Source organism: Heterocephalus glaber, unplaced genomic scaffold, assembly GCF_053883595.1.
Source record: "Heterocephalus glaber isolate CG9 unplaced genomic scaffold, H.glaber_assembly_v1.0 deba00000347, whole genome shotgun sequence".
In the NCBI taxonomy this organism is placed as follows: Eukaryota; Metazoa; Chordata; class Mammalia; order Rodentia; family Bathyergidae; genus Heterocephalus; species Heterocephalus glaber.
The window spans coordinates 55,209,837-55,228,198 of record NW_028258143.1 but is presented as its reverse complement, the minus strand read 5'-3'; the positions used below and the strand labels follow the sequence as shown (position 1 = coordinate 55,228,198).

General features: G+C 32.4%; 1 protein-coding gene across 5 annotated transcripts in view; it reads left to right on the top strand.

The window, feature by feature from the left end:
- Lnpk (lunapark, ER junction formation factor) overlaps positions 1-16,137 on the top strand; it is a 76,941-nt gene extending 60,804 nt beyond the window's left edge. For 2 of the 5 annotated variants that reach the window (XM_004857714.4, XM_087200653.1), the window contains 4 exons: positions 6,018-6,123; positions 7,585-7,655; positions 8,421-8,591; positions 15,797-16,137. In XM_004857714.4, the coding sequence (XP_004857771.1) occupies positions 6,018-6,123; positions 7,585-7,655; positions 8,421-8,591; positions 15,797-16,035 (587 nt within the window). In that variant the 3' untranslated portion in view covers positions 16,036-16,137. Of the gene's footprint in view, positions 1-6,017; positions 6,124-7,584; positions 7,656-8,420; positions 8,592-8,691; positions 8,732-10,297; positions 10,381-15,796 lie in introns of all 5 variants that reach the window. The other 3 variants (XR_015447166.1, XM_004857716.4, XM_087200661.1) reach the window with 3 other exon arrangements.
- Positions 16,138-18,362: the final 2,225 nt, after the last annotated feature.

Sequence of the window (18,362 nt, the reverse complement as noted above, 5' to 3'; positions counted from 1 at the left end):
GGCATTGCCCGTGGTTTAATCCCTAGCACTTCCAAAAAATATCTAATTTGGCATGTTTCTTGAAGTTGAAAATTTGATAATGAGGAATTACAGTAACAACCTTCATTCTTATTTTTCAATGATAATTGAACATTGTTAGCACAAGTAACCAATATCATAAGTGATCAATGTCATATATACTTGATTAGTAATACTAAGAACTTGTTCTAGAAACTAAATTTCCTTTGCTAATAGTAATTTTGATATCTCCTTTGTTATCCCCTTTTTAGTAGTGACAGTGTTTCAGTCATGATTATTTATAAAGCACTATTTTTCTTATTCCTTTAAGATAATAATATAGTATTGCTCTTTGAAAGCTAGTCTTAAGTTTTTGTCACATGCATTTTGAAAACATTGTATGGTTGCATTGCAAGGCTTATTCTAACAGGGTCCCTTCATGTTTCAGAATCTTCTCCATATTAACCCCTATTGCTACCCACCTTGCCTGACTTCCTTAACTAATGAATTATTAATTCTTGCTATAATAAATCATTCAACTCATTCATATTTTTGGCAGTGTTCACCATGTCTTGTTTTCAAAGGCAGTATCATATTTTACTGTATTCTGAATTTCTTTGCAGTGCCTTCTATGTTCTCTCAATTTAGAGTATCTCCTTCCAAAAATTTTCTTTCAGCTTTCCAAGATCGGAGTTATAGTTTATAAAGTATAACATTTGATTGTTTTTTAAAGGAGAAAAATAAACTTTATTATGTACACAGACCTGGAAACCACATACAAAGTATATGACTTACTGTTTTTAGATAGTAAATCACTAAAATATTTGTTACTCTTCTCTCCATTAGTCTCTTCAGGTATTACCTAAATTATTACATGAATGCAGTATATCTCTTCATTTATTTAGGTCTTTAATTTCTCTCAGGAATGTTTTGTAATGTTATATATGTTTTGACATTTTTATCATGTTTTGTTGCCTCTGTAAATGATATTGTTTTATTAAGTATTTATAATTATTTATTGCTAGTATTCATAAAAACAATAGATTTTTGTACATTGAACTTAATATCCTCTAATGTTCCTGAACTCTGGTTCTATTATTTTTTTTTTTTGTTAATTACATAGTATTTTCTTTCTTTCTTTTTTTTTTTTGGTACCGGGGATCGAACTCAGGTCCTTGTGCTTGTGCTGCAAGTGGCAAAACCACTGAGCTAAATCCCCGGCCGCACGCAGTATTTTCTACATAGACAGTCGCATTGTCTATATATAAAGAATTCTATTTTTCTTTTTTCAGTCTGTCTTCCTTTTATTTTTCTTCTCTTATTTCACCAGTTATAACTTTCAGTACAATGTTGAATAGAAGTGATAAAAATACGTTTTTTTTTTTTTTAGAAAATAGATATCATTGTCTTATTGTTAATCTTGAGAGTAAAGCAATTACTCTCTCACCACTTAGCAGGAAGTTTGCTCTGGGTATGTTTTTAAATAAACGTCCTTTATCAGGTTGAGGAAGTGCCTTTCCAGTTACCTGAAGGTTTCTATCAGTAATAGATGCTGCATTTTGTCAAATGATCTTTCTGCATCTATTGAGATGTTCATATAGGAATTTGTTCTAATATTTGATCATTTAGTGAATTACATTGATTGTTAAATGTTAAATGTCCTTGCTTTCCTGGAATAGATTTCACTTGGTCATGATGTACTGTTTTATATATATTTACATATCTGTATCTATTTATAGTTGCATTTGATTTGTTTACATTTTGTCAAAAATGTTTATACCAATGCTCATTAGAGATATTGGGTTGTAATTTTTATTTTATTTATTCACTTATTTATTTGTAGTGCTAGGGATTGAACCAAGGGCCTTGTACATGTTAGGCAGCCACTCTTACCACCGAACTATATCCTCAGCCCTGTAATTTTTTTTTCTTCTCATATCTTTATCTGGTTTTAGTATCAGAGTAATGCTGGCCTCATAGCTCCTCTTCAATTTTCTGGACAAATTTGTGTAGAATTGGTATTACTTCTTCCCTAAATGTTTGGTAGAATTTGCCAGTTGAAGCATATGGTTCTGGTGTTATCTTTCTGGAAATGATTTTATTTGCCCCTTAAACTAAAAAATTCAATTTCTTAAATCAGAGAAGAAGTATAGAATACCATTATGCATGAACATAAGAAGAAACAGTTATTGGCAAAATTTTAGTAAATGAAGTAATATGTATCTGTTTGAGTGAGCCCTGCTAGTGTGGTAGTCTTTCGTGGAATTTGTTTCATCTAACTTACAACATTTATTGCTGTAAAGTGGTTCATAATATTCCTGTTATCCTTTTTAATATTTTTATAATCTGGAGTTAATAGTAGTATAGATATTAATAGTATAATAGTATATATTAGTAGTATAGTAGTACAGATATTAGTGTGCTTGAATTTTTTTTCCTGGTTAGTGTAGCTAGAAATTTATCAGTTTTATGGATTGTCTAAAGAAACCAGCTTTTCTCTGTTATATATGTTCTACTTTATTATTTTATTTATTCTAATTTAGGTTTCATTTGTACTTTTTTTGGTTTCTCAAGGTGGAAGCTGAAGTCATGGACTTTAGGCTTATCTTTTCTAAAATAAATCCTTAGTGTTCTAAATTTTCTTCAGTACTTTAGCTATATGGGATAACTTTTGATTTTTAAAAATTTTCATTCAGTGAAAATAGTTTCTAATTTTCCTTTGAATCATCAGTTATTTAGATGTTATATTGCCTCCAAATATTTGGTGATTTTTCAGTTTCTGATTTCTAACTTAGTTCTATTGTAGTCAGAAAACATACTTTATTATTTAGAATCTTCTTAAATATATTGAAACTTGTTTTATGTCTCATCAATGAGTTGTTTGATGTCCCATAATGTCATGACTTGGTGAATATTTTCTGTTTCTTAAAATGAACTTATGTTTTATTCGTACTGGGTAGAGCTGGTATTATGTTAATTAGATTAAGTTAGTAGTAGAGAAGTCTTTTTCAAATCTTCCATCTTGTTCTTGTTTTATCAATAACTGAATGTTGAAGCTTTTAATTGTCATTATGTATTTGTCTATTTCTTCTTATATTTCTATCAGTTTTTGTTTCATGTGTTTTGAAGCTCTTATGATAACTCATATATGCTTATTATTCTTGATAAATTGACTCTTCTGTTACTGTGTAATTACCTTTCTTTTCTGTCTTATATTGATATAACTACTACAGACTTATTTGGATTAGTTAATATATTTGTATCTTTTTTCTTTCATTTTACCTTTAATCTGTTTGTTCCGTATCTTTTTGGGTGTGTGTGCATATATGTGAGTAGACAGCATACATTGCTTGAGTCTTGCTTTTTAAATTCATTCTGACAGCCTTTACTTTATTATGAGGTTATTTAGGTCACATAAATTTACTCTAATGATTTATGTCTTTGGATTTGGGTCTAAATATTCCACCTGATTTTCCCCCCAGTTGTCTCATTTGTTCTTTGTATTAATATTTTTCTCATTTTCTGCCATCTTCTGGATTATGAATATGATTATTATTTTGGGTTTTTGAGACAGAGTCTTACTATATACTTCAGGCTGGCCTTCAACTCACTATGTAGCCTAGGCTGGCCTTAAATTTACAGGGATCCTCCTGCCTCAGCTTCCTGAGTGCTAGGATTACAGGTGTGCATCACCACATCTGGCCTGGATTATCTTTAATTTTATATATATATGTTTAATTCTTTTACTGCCTTTTTAGCTGTAAGACTTTTTTTGTGTTATTTTGTGCTTGCTTTGGGGCTTACAGTATATATCTTTAATTTATGACAATTTCCCTTCAAATGATGACATCATTTTGCATAATTTTAAGAATCTAACAATATACTGTGTCTCCTGTCCTGGCCCTTGTACTATTATTGTATATTTTACTTCTACATATATTATAATCCCTACAATAAATTATTTTTTCCTTTAGTTATTCAATTATTTTTTAAAGACATTCAAATAGTAAAAGTCTTCCATAGATAGCCATATGGTAACCATTTCAGATACTGTACTTCTTATTTTTTTCTTTTTTCTTTTTTTGTACCAGGGATTGAACTCAGGACCTTGCACTTGGGAGGCAGGCAGCAGAACCACTTAGCTAAATCCCCAGCCCATGTCTCATTTCTTTAGGTAGATCCAGCTGTCTGCTGACACTCTCCTCCTACTTGAAGAACTTCTTTTAACATTTCGTGTAGTGTAGTTCTTTTGGTGATGAATTCTTGCAGTTTTGAATATGTGAAAAAAATTTTCATTTCGCCTTCATTTCAAAAAGATGTTTATATTCAGAATTCTAGTTTGATACTTTTTCCTTTCAGAGCTTGAAAGATATTGTTTCATTGTCTTCTGGATTGCATCTTTTCTGCTGAAAAGTCTGCTGTCATTCTTATCTCTGTGTATCTTTTAAGCAGTTTGATCATTTGTCTTTTGGTACAAAATTATGTTTTTTATTTGGTACTGGGATCAAACTTAGGACCTTGCACTTGCCAGGCAGGCGCAGTGCCACTGAGCTAAATCCCTGGGGAAATTATGTTTCTTGTGCTTGGGATTTGTTTGATGTTCTTGCATATGTGGGTTTGTAGTTTCTATCCAATTTAGAAAAAATTTGTGTATGATTTATTCAAGTACATTTTTTTCTTTCTTCTTCACAGTCTTAAATTTTATATATACACACACACATATATATATATGTGTGTGTGTGTGTGTGTATACACACATACACATATATGACTCAGTTTTTTTCCTTTAAAATTTTGGTAGCTTTTTAAATATGTTTATGTGTGGTTTCTATTATTACATGTCTTCAAGGTCTCCAGTGTTTTTTTTTTCCTGTAATGTCTAAACTGTTCACATCATCTGTAGATTTTTTCATTCTAGACTTTATAATTTTTATCCATAGAAGTTCAGTTGGAGTATTTTTCCATGTCTCTACTTAACAGACTGAATCATTCCTCTAGATTCTCAGATATATGGAAAATTGACATTTCAACATATTTGTCTGCTAACTTAATTATCTCTGTTGTCTCTGAGCCAACTTCATTTAACTTTTGTCCTTATGGCTAATATTTTACTGCTGATTTGTGTGTCTGGTTATTTTTGATCTGATGCCAGACATTGTAAAATTTACCTTAATTGGATAATTTTTTTATTCCTTTACAAAACCTTTCTCTATATTTTGCCCAGTGATCTTTGTTAGGAGATTTTCCACTCTGGTTGATGAAAACAGGCACTATTTCTGGCCTTGCATGAATACTATTCTCTTTCATCTGTTGTAGGTGGTTTTTCTATTTTTAAGGTAGTTTTCTTGTATGCATGCACCAGTTAGTAGTCTGGTAAATACTCTGGGAGCCCCTCTGAAGATCTTTTAGTATTCTTTGTCTCTACCTTCTCTCATCTTTGGTATGCCTTTATGTGAACCTGAAGTGCCTTGGTCTTCCTAGCACTGTCTTCTCAACCTTGGGAGACTGTTGCGTTCTCCCTTTTTGCACCACAGCAATAAGCTGTAGCAGTTGCAGGGCGTATCTTGTTTTTCATTGCTAAGGGAACATTGACCTACAATGCCTGATAATCTCATATCTTTAAGTCTATTATTTTGTATATTTTGCACAGTTTTATAGTTTTTTTCTGTAGGAAGGGAAATCTGATCCCTGTTATTCCATTAGAGTTCAAAGTGGAAGTCCCCCTTATTATTAAAGGGTTTTAGCATTGAGGTATTTAGAAAATTAGCTTGCACAGAACCTAACATAGTTTTATCTCCTAATAAATTATGTTGGTGATTTTGATGTAGTATATATGTAAATACTGTTTTGTAGTACAGTATTTTTAATGAAAATTTAAATGTTCTACAAAGATTTATAAAAATTAATGTTTTGCTATTCAAATCTTTTAAAAACTAACAAGCATAGGTAGTCCTTGATTATTGAATTGTTTTATATATGTCTTATACATATAAACTTGATATGTATTTTTTATTTGGTAGGTCTTCATCCTCCAGGTCCACCCTTAGCAAGACCCATTCTTCCCCGAGAACGCGGTGCACTGGATAGAATTGTTGAATATTTAGTTGGTGATGGTCCACAAAACAGGTACTGTTTGCTTGGGTGGTAGATGAAGTAAAATGAAAAAATTTGTCAATGTGTGTGTGTGTGTGTGTGTGTGTGTGTGTGCACTCCATGATTTTTTGCCTCCTACTTTCTGATTTTTAGAACATAATAAAATATTTATAGCCCTCTAAAATAGTATGTATTTAGTTGTTTTTAGTAGGATTTTGAACATAGTTAAAACTCATTTGTAAAAAATATTAACTCTATAGTAAGATTAATGTAGAGAAATTGAATTATTTCATTGAAATTTTTAAACTTGAAGAGCATAAAAATAGTAAAAACCTGGTAAGTTGTTAAGAAATGGACTTTTATAGGTGCCAGTATGGAATGGTAACATTTTAATGATGATGAGAACAATTTAATTTATTTAATATATAGATGTCAAAGTACTTTTCTAATTATTACCTTATTTGGTCCTTGTCATAACTCTAGGAACATAGGTATGATATGAGTAGAGCAATTATTGTAGTATAAACTTTAAAAAAAATCAGCCAGGTGTGATGAGTCATGTCTATAATCCCAGTACTTGGGAGGCTGAGGCAGGAAGATCGCTGTTAGTTCAAGGCCTGTCTAGGCTACATAGTGAGTTTAAGACCAGCATGGACTACATACATAGAGAGGCCCTGTCTCAAGGAAAAGGGAGCTCACATTCAAACACACACACACACACACACACACACACACACACACACAGACATCATTGTATAGTAAAATGAATGTTTGACTACTTTACTAGTTAATATGATTTTTTTTTTTTTTTTGGTACCAGGGATCGAACTCGGGTCCTTGCACTTGAGAGGCAGGTGGCAGAACAATATGATTTTTAAATGGACCAGCCTTTTATGTTAATGTAGTCGATTGTATGCTATTTCAAATAGAATGACTTTTGGTCAGGCCAACTATTTGTTGAGTATATGTACAGAGAATAGAAAGTGTATATAAGTAGAAAATGAAGAGGATGTTTAAGTGTACCTGAGAAAAGTACAGGAGCCATGATGTATAGAAATTAACTTTTAGACTACATTACAAAAAATGCACTTCTTTACTGCAAGACTTCTCAGGGGTTTTAATAATATTTATTGTGAATCTCTACAAGAGTTCTGTTTTTTCCAAACTTAGATGTGACTAAATATTTGGGAGCTGTCATCCTTTGGAATATACATTGGGAAATCCTGAAATTTAAATGTTATGTTATCAAGTATTTTTCTGCTTACTTAAAGATATTTTCAACTGTTGCTTAGTTTTCTTTTTAATTTGATATTTTGTTTTTAAATGGTTGATATTTTAGCTTTGGTTAACTTTTGCTTTAAGGAATGTCGTTTATGATATACTAAGTAACATCTAATTTGTTAATGACCTATTAGCTGTGATGGCTAAAATAACCTCTTTTATGAGCTGTGTCTTCTTTTGTAACTGGTATGTTCATTTTTTCTTTTGGTGTAGGTACGCCCTTATATGTCAACAGTGTTTTTCTCATAATGGCATGGCTTTGAAAGAAGAATTTGAATACATTGGTAAGAATTACTGGCTAGTTAGATTTTACTCTTCAATATTTTACTCTTAAATATTTCATTCTATGCCACTTCCCATATAATGCAATTTTATTTTAGAAATAAAACAAAAATCTCTGTACACGTCGGCAAAGCATATTTAATACTCTGAGCAAAACAGGGAAGACAACTCAAATTTCTTCTTCATATAAAGATCAGCCTCTAGGGTGGTTGTTCTCAAACTCACCTGCAGAGCTTTAGAAAATGATGATATCCAGTACCCACCTACCAAGAGTCTGAATGGATCTGGAGTGGGATCTAAACATCCTATTTTCTTTTAAACACATAGATGATTCTTACTGCTGCCACTATTAAATACTCATGTGATAAACCATGCTTTTGAAGTATGACATCTGCATTTTTTTGAGCAAATGAGCAAGTTTCTGGATTTTAGAATATCTAATGATTCTATTCACTAGAAATACAAATTCAGTAATACATTTAAATTATTATTAATATCATTTTGCTATCCATTAACCTGTTGTTTAACTTGTTATGCTATTCCTGCCTTAAAATTAGTATTCTAATAATGAATAGGAAGTATGCTTTAAAATTAGCTTTGGTTAGAATACTAACCACAGTATTATTAAAGTAACACATACATGTCACAAGGTATAAGTAACTTTTGAAATGTTCTCAACTCTTTGCAAAAGTAATCTGAATTACCTGTTTAGTCTTTGAACTTTCTTTGGTTTGTAATTTTGCTTATTTTCTAAAAATTTTCTGCAGCTTTTCGATGTGCCTACTGTTTTTTCTTGAATCCTGCGAGAAAAACCAGACCTCAGGCCCCAAAACTTCCAGAGTTTAGTTTTGAGAAAAGGCAGGCAGTGGAAAGCTCAAGTTCAGTTGGTCCTTTGCCATCAGAAGGTATGCTTTCATCAGAGAACCAGTTCAGTGAAGGTATGGATAAGTCAATTTTTGTCTCTTTATAATGTGTGTTGTTTAACAATATTAAAAGGATAATGTTTATAGATAACTGGATTAATTTATCATTTTGCAGCATGCATAGGTCAGCTGTTGCTCTGATGGCCTCCTGTGTGGTATGATATGTTTCTATTTTATTTTATTTTTTGCCTTTTGAAACAGGGTCTCACTATGTAGTTCAGGCTGGCCTTGAAATCACCATGTAGCCTGGGGTGACTGACCTTGCAGTGATCCTCTTGCTTCAGCCTCCTGAGCACAGGGATTACAGACCTGTACCACCACACCTGGAGATATGTTTCACTTTTAAAATGAAAGTTTTAGGGGTTGAGGATTTAGCTCAGTGGGTTTAGTCCTCAGAACCAAAAAAATTTTTAAGAATACAGATTAAATTGTGATAAATAGCATTAGCACCAGCTAGATAAATATATAAAGAGTCAGCTCTTCTAAAAACTGTTGGGAAATTTGACTGGTATTATTTTCATAGAATCATTTTTAAAATTTAACCAAGTAAAGCAGATTATTAGATTATGAAAAAAACTATAAGGACGAAATATTTTGAGAGTTATGATTAACATTGATAAAATAGGCATGTGTCTACCACTCGAATTGGTGGAAATTACCAGAAAGCAAGAAACTTTGGAATTGGAAGGTCATCTTTGCATTTTTTGGATGACATCAATAGGACTGTGTTCTACAGAGGTCCATGAGATTAATATTGTCTTTGTAAAATCAAACTTATCTTACAGAAATAGAATTTATTTGAACCTTGTGTTTTAGAATTCACCTTGCCATTCTATTTTAGGAATTTTTGAGGAAGTTTCATTACAAAAATAATGGAAAGGGTGAATATAGGAGATCTATTAATAGCAAGGTATTTCTTGCTATTAATATTTGGTCAGGAGTTCTTTGCTAATCACCTCTAGATTATGAACATTGCTAAATGTTCATACATAGGTCATGATAGTTTGGTCCAATATTTGGTGTAGAATGTATAATGGAAGTTCAGTTCACAATTTATTTAGCAATCAATATTCATACTTTTATTTTCTAGGACTTATGTTTACATATATTTGATTTCTTCTTAAAACATTAAGTTTTGCAAAGTTGGCTTCAACTGAAGCTTCATTACATGAAGCAGTAAATTTTCAGATATCAGAAATTTAGTGTGAGAGTTGATGTTCTTTTCAGACTTTGAAGAGTGAGCCTAAAATGTATGTGTTGAGCTAGGCTTCGCTTTTGGCTTAGTAACAATCACCAAAATTAATTTGAATATGGAAAGCTATGATGGAGGCCTGTATACTTGTGACACTGAATGAATGCATTCGTCTTCTTCAAGTCTGCAATATCAACTCCAGACAGTCACATTTTTTTCTTTTGCTTGTCATGCTCGAAACTGCATGCTGTCACATGCAAACCATCTGCCTTGACATAGAGCCTCTTGGAACTGAAGATGCCTAGAGGAAAAATTGGAGTCCTTTCCATGAGTAACCTTGCTTATGAAAGCTAAAGTGAATATTTGAAAGCCAGTAGTTGGGATTTAAAAAAAGGGAAAAGAACAGAAAAAGCAGTCAACAAAATAAAAAGTTTTATAATAGGTCCCGTGCTTTATTTCTTCTGCTAAGGTCAAGCTGGATAGTTAGCAAACAACACCCAGCTTTACCTTTCCTTCTCATCTAATCTAGGAGGGACAATACCCCAGATGTCTCATTTTCTGTCTGAACTCTCTGGAATGAAGTCTAACTGGCTCAAACTCAACCCTAATAAGGTAATGTTAATAAGTGAGGGAAATTTGAGGCAAAGTCTGATGAAAGTGAAGCAACAGTTCCATTTAGTTAAAGTCATTTCTAGAGAAGTAGCAGTTTTCGTGCTTCTCTTTGGATTCACCCAAGTGGCCATGAGCACCTTTTCTTCCTTGGCTTTCCAGAAGACAGAAACTTTTCAAAGACTCCTATCACCACCCTGTGATAGAGTTATCAGTTCAAAGCTGGATTCTTCTAGTAAACAACTGGAAGTATTTCGGAAAATGTCATCTCAATCATCTACTCTGTGCCAGCAGCCAATATAGCTAGAAGCTTACACTTCTGATTTCCAAATTCTTCAGGGATGTAGAAAATTAAGGACTGAAAAAGAAAAACTTTCTTACTTTAATTTTTGTATTCTGAAGTAGCTTCTTGATAGCAGCAAAAACTGTAGTGATCAGGTTACTGAATTTATAGACGGACCCAAAAGGTAATTTTTTTCCATCTAAACTTTTCTTTCAGCAAGAATCAAGAACCATTTATATGAATGATCTAGAATTAATAAAAGACAAATTTTTTTCCACTCCATTATACAAGCCTTTAAATTTTTTTTGCCTGGATTGTGATATTTGAAGGTTTTGACTTTAGAATGAAGCATAAGACTTTTAAAATTTCTGGAATACTTGTTAGAACAACATATGGAATCTTGGCAAGTTTTCATCAAAGAGACCTAGAAGAAATTTCTCGCATAAATTGCTCATTTGAATTTATACCTTTTTTCCCTATGACTATTATCCTGATACTTTGGTAACAGAGAAAACATAAAGAATTAGGAATATGGATTATCTTTTTTATTTGAGAGCATATAAGATATAGTATGTCAAAAACTGAACTGCTTTTATATTCCTGTTTCTTTTATGATTAAATGAAGTCCAGTAATTCTTTTTTTTTTGGTACCGAGGGTTGAACTCTGGTCCTTATGCTTGCAAGGCAGATGGCAGAATTACTGAGCTAAATCCCTGGCCCTGAAGTCCAGTAATTCTTGAATCTCTGCTAAATACCATTAAAGTGGTTTATCAGTTTTGCCTTTTAAAAATATGCTTTCTCAAAGCTTTTATACATAGGGAGCGGGGAGGGTGCTTGAAGGGGGAGAAACGGGATATAATAAAATCAAATTTATAAAAAAACATGCTTTTCTAAAATACCTAATACATAGCATTCTTGTTAATGTGGTAATCTTTTCTACATTATTGGTATACTAGTACAGAGATATTTTTTTTTGGTTAGCATGTTTTTATTGTTCAGTTGTGTTTGTCTAGGTTTCATGTAATTATTTTAGTAGAAAATAGCTTTTATATGACTAATAGTAAAATGTATGGTATCTAAACAATACTATCAAAAAATAGAAAGTAAAATTTATATATGGTGAAAATTTCCCTGGTAGTCTGATTTCTGGTGTTCCTTTCATTTATACAGAATATGTTTGCCATCAGGGCATGTTGAGTGAGGGAAAATTCTACTTTTGGTATTTTTGTTATGATGGTCTTAAACTATGTGATAATGAACATTTTGTTGAATTCTGTGTATTTATCAGATCCAAAAATTTTATGCCTTTGTTTATATTTAATTATGTTTAGCTTTCTCAAGATGTACATTTGCCTGAGTTGCATGTTTTTTTTAAATATAGAGATCTTCTGGGTTTCTGACTACTTTCTCTAAAACATCTCCACCTAATAAGGTTTTAACTCATAGCTTACTAATGAAACAAATAATACTTAATTTGTTCACCAATGGTAAATAATTAAATGATATTCTGTGTCGAAAACTAGCCATTTTCTGAAAAGTGGTTATAATTTGAATTTTATTGAGTCATTGGATTGAGTTGGAATAATATTCATGTCTTTGTTCCTTATGTTTACCTTTTTCCATGAAACAAGAAATTCTTTCTTATTTTTTTTGGTACCGGGGATCGAACTTGGGACCTTGTGCTGGCGAGGCAGGCACTGTAACCACTGAGCTAAAGCCCCGACCCTAAAACAGGAAATTCTTATAAAAACAACCTTGTTTGAAACCTTTGAAGTTGAGGACAAATTGCCAATTTTAATTTAATGATGTTTTTTGCATAAGTTTATAAGTCTTACACATAACTGAGGATTGATGTATTAGCAAGGCTTTTTTTTTTAATGATACAAGGGATTGAACCCACAGCCATATACATGTGAGGCAACTACTCTATCACTGAGCTATATCTCCAGCCTTTTTAAAAATTTTATTTTGAAACAGGGTCTTACTAAATTACCCAGGCCTTCCTGGAACTTGTGATTCTCCTGATTCAGCCTGGATTACATGCATATGCCACACTCCTGGCTAGGAAGGCAAAGTTTTTATGTTAGCAAGGCAAAAACAAGTGAAGTTATTTTGCTAGTTAATTTTTTACTTTCCTTAGAAAATTGCTCAAGAGATAGGGTTAAAAAACCTAAAAACCTGAAGGTGAGGTGAAGTACTTATATGTGTTCTGCATATGTGAGGCTTATAGGTGAGGCAATGGTATTCATTATACAGTTACACTCAGTTTTATGAATTTGAGTTGTCTGAGTTGAGACTTTACCCGGACAACTAGTTGCTGATTTTTGCTATTTGATAGAAAAACTCTCTCAAGAATATTGATGTGCAGAGGAGCCAGGAGTAGGGAAAGAAACAAATTCCATGGATATTTTGTCACATTATGATAGAGTGTTTTCTTGGCATTATAGATGGCAAAGTTGATTAAAAAATTTTTTGTACAGACAGAATTAAATTATTTAAGGTGGCCACATTTACATCCCTAGTCTTCAACTGGGTCATATGGGCAAGAGTAGACCTTTTTATTTAGTGAGAACACAAATGCTGTTTGTTTGTTTTTTTTAGTATTTTATAGAAAAATATTATCTGAAATGTATTTTATGCCACTAAGCTATTTTCAACTACAACTTCATAGGAAAAATACACTGTTTTTATTAGACTAGTCAAATGTTACTCTGCCATAGAAATAAGTTATTTTGGAGTAGGGCATTGGTAGTCTTATTATAAACCTCTGAGGTTTAGTTATGAAATTGATGTGCAGTTTTCTGTTAATCTTTTATACTTAGTTCATTTAGATCTTGTTTTTTCTTACATGGAATTGGCTTCCAAACATAAAATAGCTATCTCATTTAGACTAACTGATGTTTGCATTATAGACATGTCACGTACCAACTTTTTTGTAGTGTTACTACTATTGCTTTTCTGAAAATCAACCCAATGAAAGGAAAGTAGTTATTAGTAGGCTGATTATTTTCAAGACCTACTCATCATTTCACCTATTCTTTTAGTCTTCTGTATATTCTCTGAAATACAATATTGACTGGAAACTTTGTCATGTTTTTTAATAGTAGCACATGATACTTCTTTGAATTTGTATATTATAGACATTTTAAACTTTTAGTACTGTAGTTCCTCTTTGTGTTAACTTTTTTTATGAACTGAGAATTTTAAAATTGGCTTTGACTAGTTAAGTATCTGTTTCTCAAAACTAATATCACAAAATTTAATGTGATAAACCTTGAACTTTGATACCTCTCCCATTTTAGCATAGTATTGAAGCAGTCTGTCAGAATGTGACAAAACTATGTGGTCCTCTGTTCACTTAAACATGTTTATTGGTGAGTTGCATCCTAGAGTCTGAGTTTTTTTGCTGTTGCTTAACTTGTGTGTTTTATTGGTATGTATCAGAAGGCTTACTATATAGATTATACATTTTTTGCCAAGCAAATATTGCTTTATGACCAGAGAATTGTGGAAAACAGTGACACTTAAAATTCTAACCTGGTGAGGGTAGAATTATAAATGGTTGGCACACCTTAAGTTTTGCACAGAATTGACTTCCCTTTGTAGCAGAAATGATTTGTACATGTCTATGGAGTTTTATTTGCTCTTTTGCTTTTCTTTTCTGCTGTGGAATATTCATATAAAACTTGAGTGACCTACTGCTTTTATACCTTGATTTTAAGCTTCCAAGTGGTACAACAGTGCCATTTTAAGTATCACACTAAAATACAAGTAATGCTTTTATGATATTTGTCACAAATATGGTTTATGATTATTCCTTCCTACTTTTTGTGATCAAATGAAATTTTCATACAGTAAAGACCTCATTAAAGTGCTTGTACCTGTACATGATGTATCTTGGTTCTTATTTTTTCCCCATTACCTGTGTGCCCTTCACCCCTCCATCCTTCCCTTATTTACATGCTTTGTTTCCATTTTTTTCCTTTCTTATAATTTTTCCTTTCCATAACCATGTTTTTCTTAATAAGAATATTAATTGCTGTTTATTAAAAAAAATACCACAAAGCTGTATTTTTATCTTTGACTTGGAAATTGTGTCTTCTGTCATCTCCTTCATCCTACTCTAAAGTTTAAAGAATTGAAGGCAATTTATTTAATAAAATTGTCATTAAATTGTTATCAAGGAATTTAAATTTAGTAACACTTTAAATGTGTTAAAAGGAGTAAATCTCAAGGTTAACACCAAGAACTTTACTTACCTTCTGCTAGTAAAAAGAGGAAAAAGATCTTTCCCTTCATCTCTCTAGCATGCTAGGTATATAGCATATTCTGATTCAGACAGAGGTTTAAATACTGAGCACTTGGGCTGGGGATTTAGCTCAGTGGTTTCGCTGCCTGCTCTGCAAGCGCAAGGACCCAAGTTCAATCCCCGGTGCCCCCCCCCCCCCCCCCCCCCCAAATACTGAGCACTTGTCTTGCAGAGATAATGGGAGACTTGTCATGCCCTTGAAAAAAGTGGATTCTGGTTTCCTCAGTTCTTGAATAATAGAGATACAGAAAGATAGGAAAGCACCTCCTAAACACACACATATGCATGCATGTATGCATGTGCACAAAAGTACACATTGACATGTTGCTTGCAGGCAGGGCTACTGAAATAGTCCTTTCAAGAAGTCTGACCTGGTAGTGAATACAGTACCTGTGTGTGCCGGGCTGTTATCTTACAGCACATGATTCTGTTAGGACTTTGAATGTTGGACATTCAACTTACAAATGTATCTTTAGGAGCTTATTTTGTATGGAAATTGAAAAGTACAATTATGGATTTATTCAAATTTTTTTTTCTTCATACTAACTCATAAATGGTATGCTATAGAGGATTCACTACTTGTTTTAAAAGATTTGAATGGGCTGGGGGTGTAGATCAGGGTTAGGGCACCTGGCTAGGATGTGTGAGGCTTTGGGTTTAAGCCCCAGTACTGGAGAAAAAAATATTTTAAGTATAACTAGCCCATTCTGCTGTTCTTAGTTTGTGTGTATATGCCCACGTGCATGTGTGCATTTATCTTTTACTTGCCTTATTTAACAATTTTGACATTTGGGTGTTCCTGAAGTCTCGAATCTCTATCTTTTCAGAATCTTTAGAAGAACAAGATGTTCTCGATGATAGTACAGATCAGACAGATGACAAAATAACAGCTACTGAGCAGACAAACGAAGTAATTGCAAAAGCATCTGGCATAGAGGAACTAGAGGAAAAACAAGAAGAGACTGCCAATAAGGAAACCTCAAGAAATGAAGCCAAATCAACAGTTCCCAGAGTGGATTCTACTCCTGATCTTGAACTAAGTGGAGAGTCTTTGATGACAAAGTAGTAAATCCTTCCATGTGCCTTCAACTGGATATTTGTAATCTTGTTGATGTCAGTTATTGCTTTTTTGATGGTACATTAAAGAACTTTTTTTTTGCTCCTCTAAGTATATGCTTTAAGTCATTTAAATTCAGATCATCTAGCAGTTTCAGTATGTCAGAGTCATGTACTAGATGCTAAAATTAAAAGCAAGTGATATCAGTGAAGTAAGATCCTTTTGAACATACAAAGACCAACACTGTTAATAGACAACCTTCAGACATTTTATGTTTATTCTAAAAGTCAAAACAAAACAAAAAGGTAGCATTCTTGTTTTCTATACATAATACCTGTAAATAATATCTATTTTGACATAGGGAGGACTTTGGTTAGGAATAATTTCTCTAATAGTGTTTAGGAATGAAATGCAATACTTTGTTATTACAAACAGAGTTATAACTCTTGAGATGTTCACCAGTGGGGAGTAAATGCCTACTTAGGTGTTTAAATGATATGAAAGTTGTAACTGTAACTACTAGACATTGGTACGAACATTTAGTAAGAATGCAGTTGAACAGTCAGGTGCAGTGTTTCTTTTGATGTTTTTTATTTTGCAGCTGGGCCAAAGGCACATGATGTATATAATTAGCTTATGTTTACATATTAACATATAGGAAATAAATGGTGCACTTGACTGTACTTGAATTCTTAGTATTATTTATACTTGTTCAATAATGATGATACATGAGTGAATTTTGTGCTCAGTGTGTATTTTATTAAGGAAAATAAAGATAATCTGATAGCAATTTATTTTTGTTATGTATCTAGACTTCAAGTAGTGTCTTGGTGGATGTGCTGGCTATCAGGAAAAATCTTGGAAGAGCTTCACAGTATGATAAATCTGCTTAGAACAAATTATAATGCTTTTTATTCAGACAGTGGTACTAATGAGAGGTTAGTCAGGAACACCTCATGCCATCTGTAGTTTTTAACTTGGAGGAGACAAATATGCTTTGTGAGACTAGGCAGTTAATTGCTAGTAGCTCATTGGATTAAATATGTGTATGTAGGATCAAATAGGAAAAAATTTTGACCCAGAATGGTAATTCTTAGATTGAAATACATTGTGATTATATTTATTTCTCTTTTCTAATATTAAAAAAAGAAAAATCAAGTTATTATGCCAAAGAGAATAATATATAAGGAGAGTATCTGGCTAGTGTTTTGTTGTATATAATTTATTAAAAATTGAATAAAACTTTAAAAAACTGAATAAAACTTTATCATTTAAACATTCATTTTTATGACTATCTCATATCTGAGGGATATTTCTTTTTTTCATTAAGTTTATTGGTACATTTTAGGTATAAAATACAGTTACATTCATCATTGGGATCTTGTACTTTTACATGATGTATCTTGGTTCTTATTTTTTTCTCATTTCCCTGCCCTCCCTTCACCCCCTCCACCCTTCCCTATTTGCAAAGGCTTTGTTTCCATTTTTTTCCTTTTCTCATATTTTTTCTTTTCCCTTCTTTCCTTTCCCTTATGCCTCCTACTTCCCCTACTCCTTTAGACCTTTTCTTCCTATTACACAGTATCAATTTTACATTTTTCAAATTACAATATCAAGATCTAGAAGACATTACCACAGATTTTACAGAATTTAAAAGGATATATAAAGCATATTACAAAAATCTTTTTTGAAATAAAATTTGACAACCTCTAAGAAGTACCTTGGAAGACAAACTAATGAAACTGACTCTGGAGGAAATATAAAATTTGAATAGCTCCTATTAAAGAAAGTATATTTCTTGGAAACCTACCTATATGACAGCAACAGGCTCATATACATTTTAACTAATAAATTATATCAAACATTTAAAGCAGAAAAAAGGAACACTGCTCCACTCATTTTAGGAAATCAACATTGTGCTAATCCTAAAACTGGATAAAGATAATAGAAGAAAAAAGTACACACATAGACAAAAATTTATTTACAAAAACTATTAGTCAGATCTGGCAGTATGTAGAAAGTGGTTTTATTATAGGGATGGCCATGTTGGTTCAGCATTGGAAGATCCACCCCCAAAAGTTATCATTTTAACAGAGGAAAGGAAAAAGCCATATGATCCTGTCACTAGTTGGAGAAAAAGTATTGAACTAAATTCTACAGCTGTTCATGCTAAAACCTATCAGGAGACTAGAAGTAGAACAGAACCTTTTCAACAGATAAGCCATGTACTCCATACTTCCAGCAAAAATGCCTTATATGAATGGAGAAAATACAATCTTTCTCCATAAGGTGGGGAACAAGGGCAGATATGCCTACTCTTCACCTGCCTATTAAAC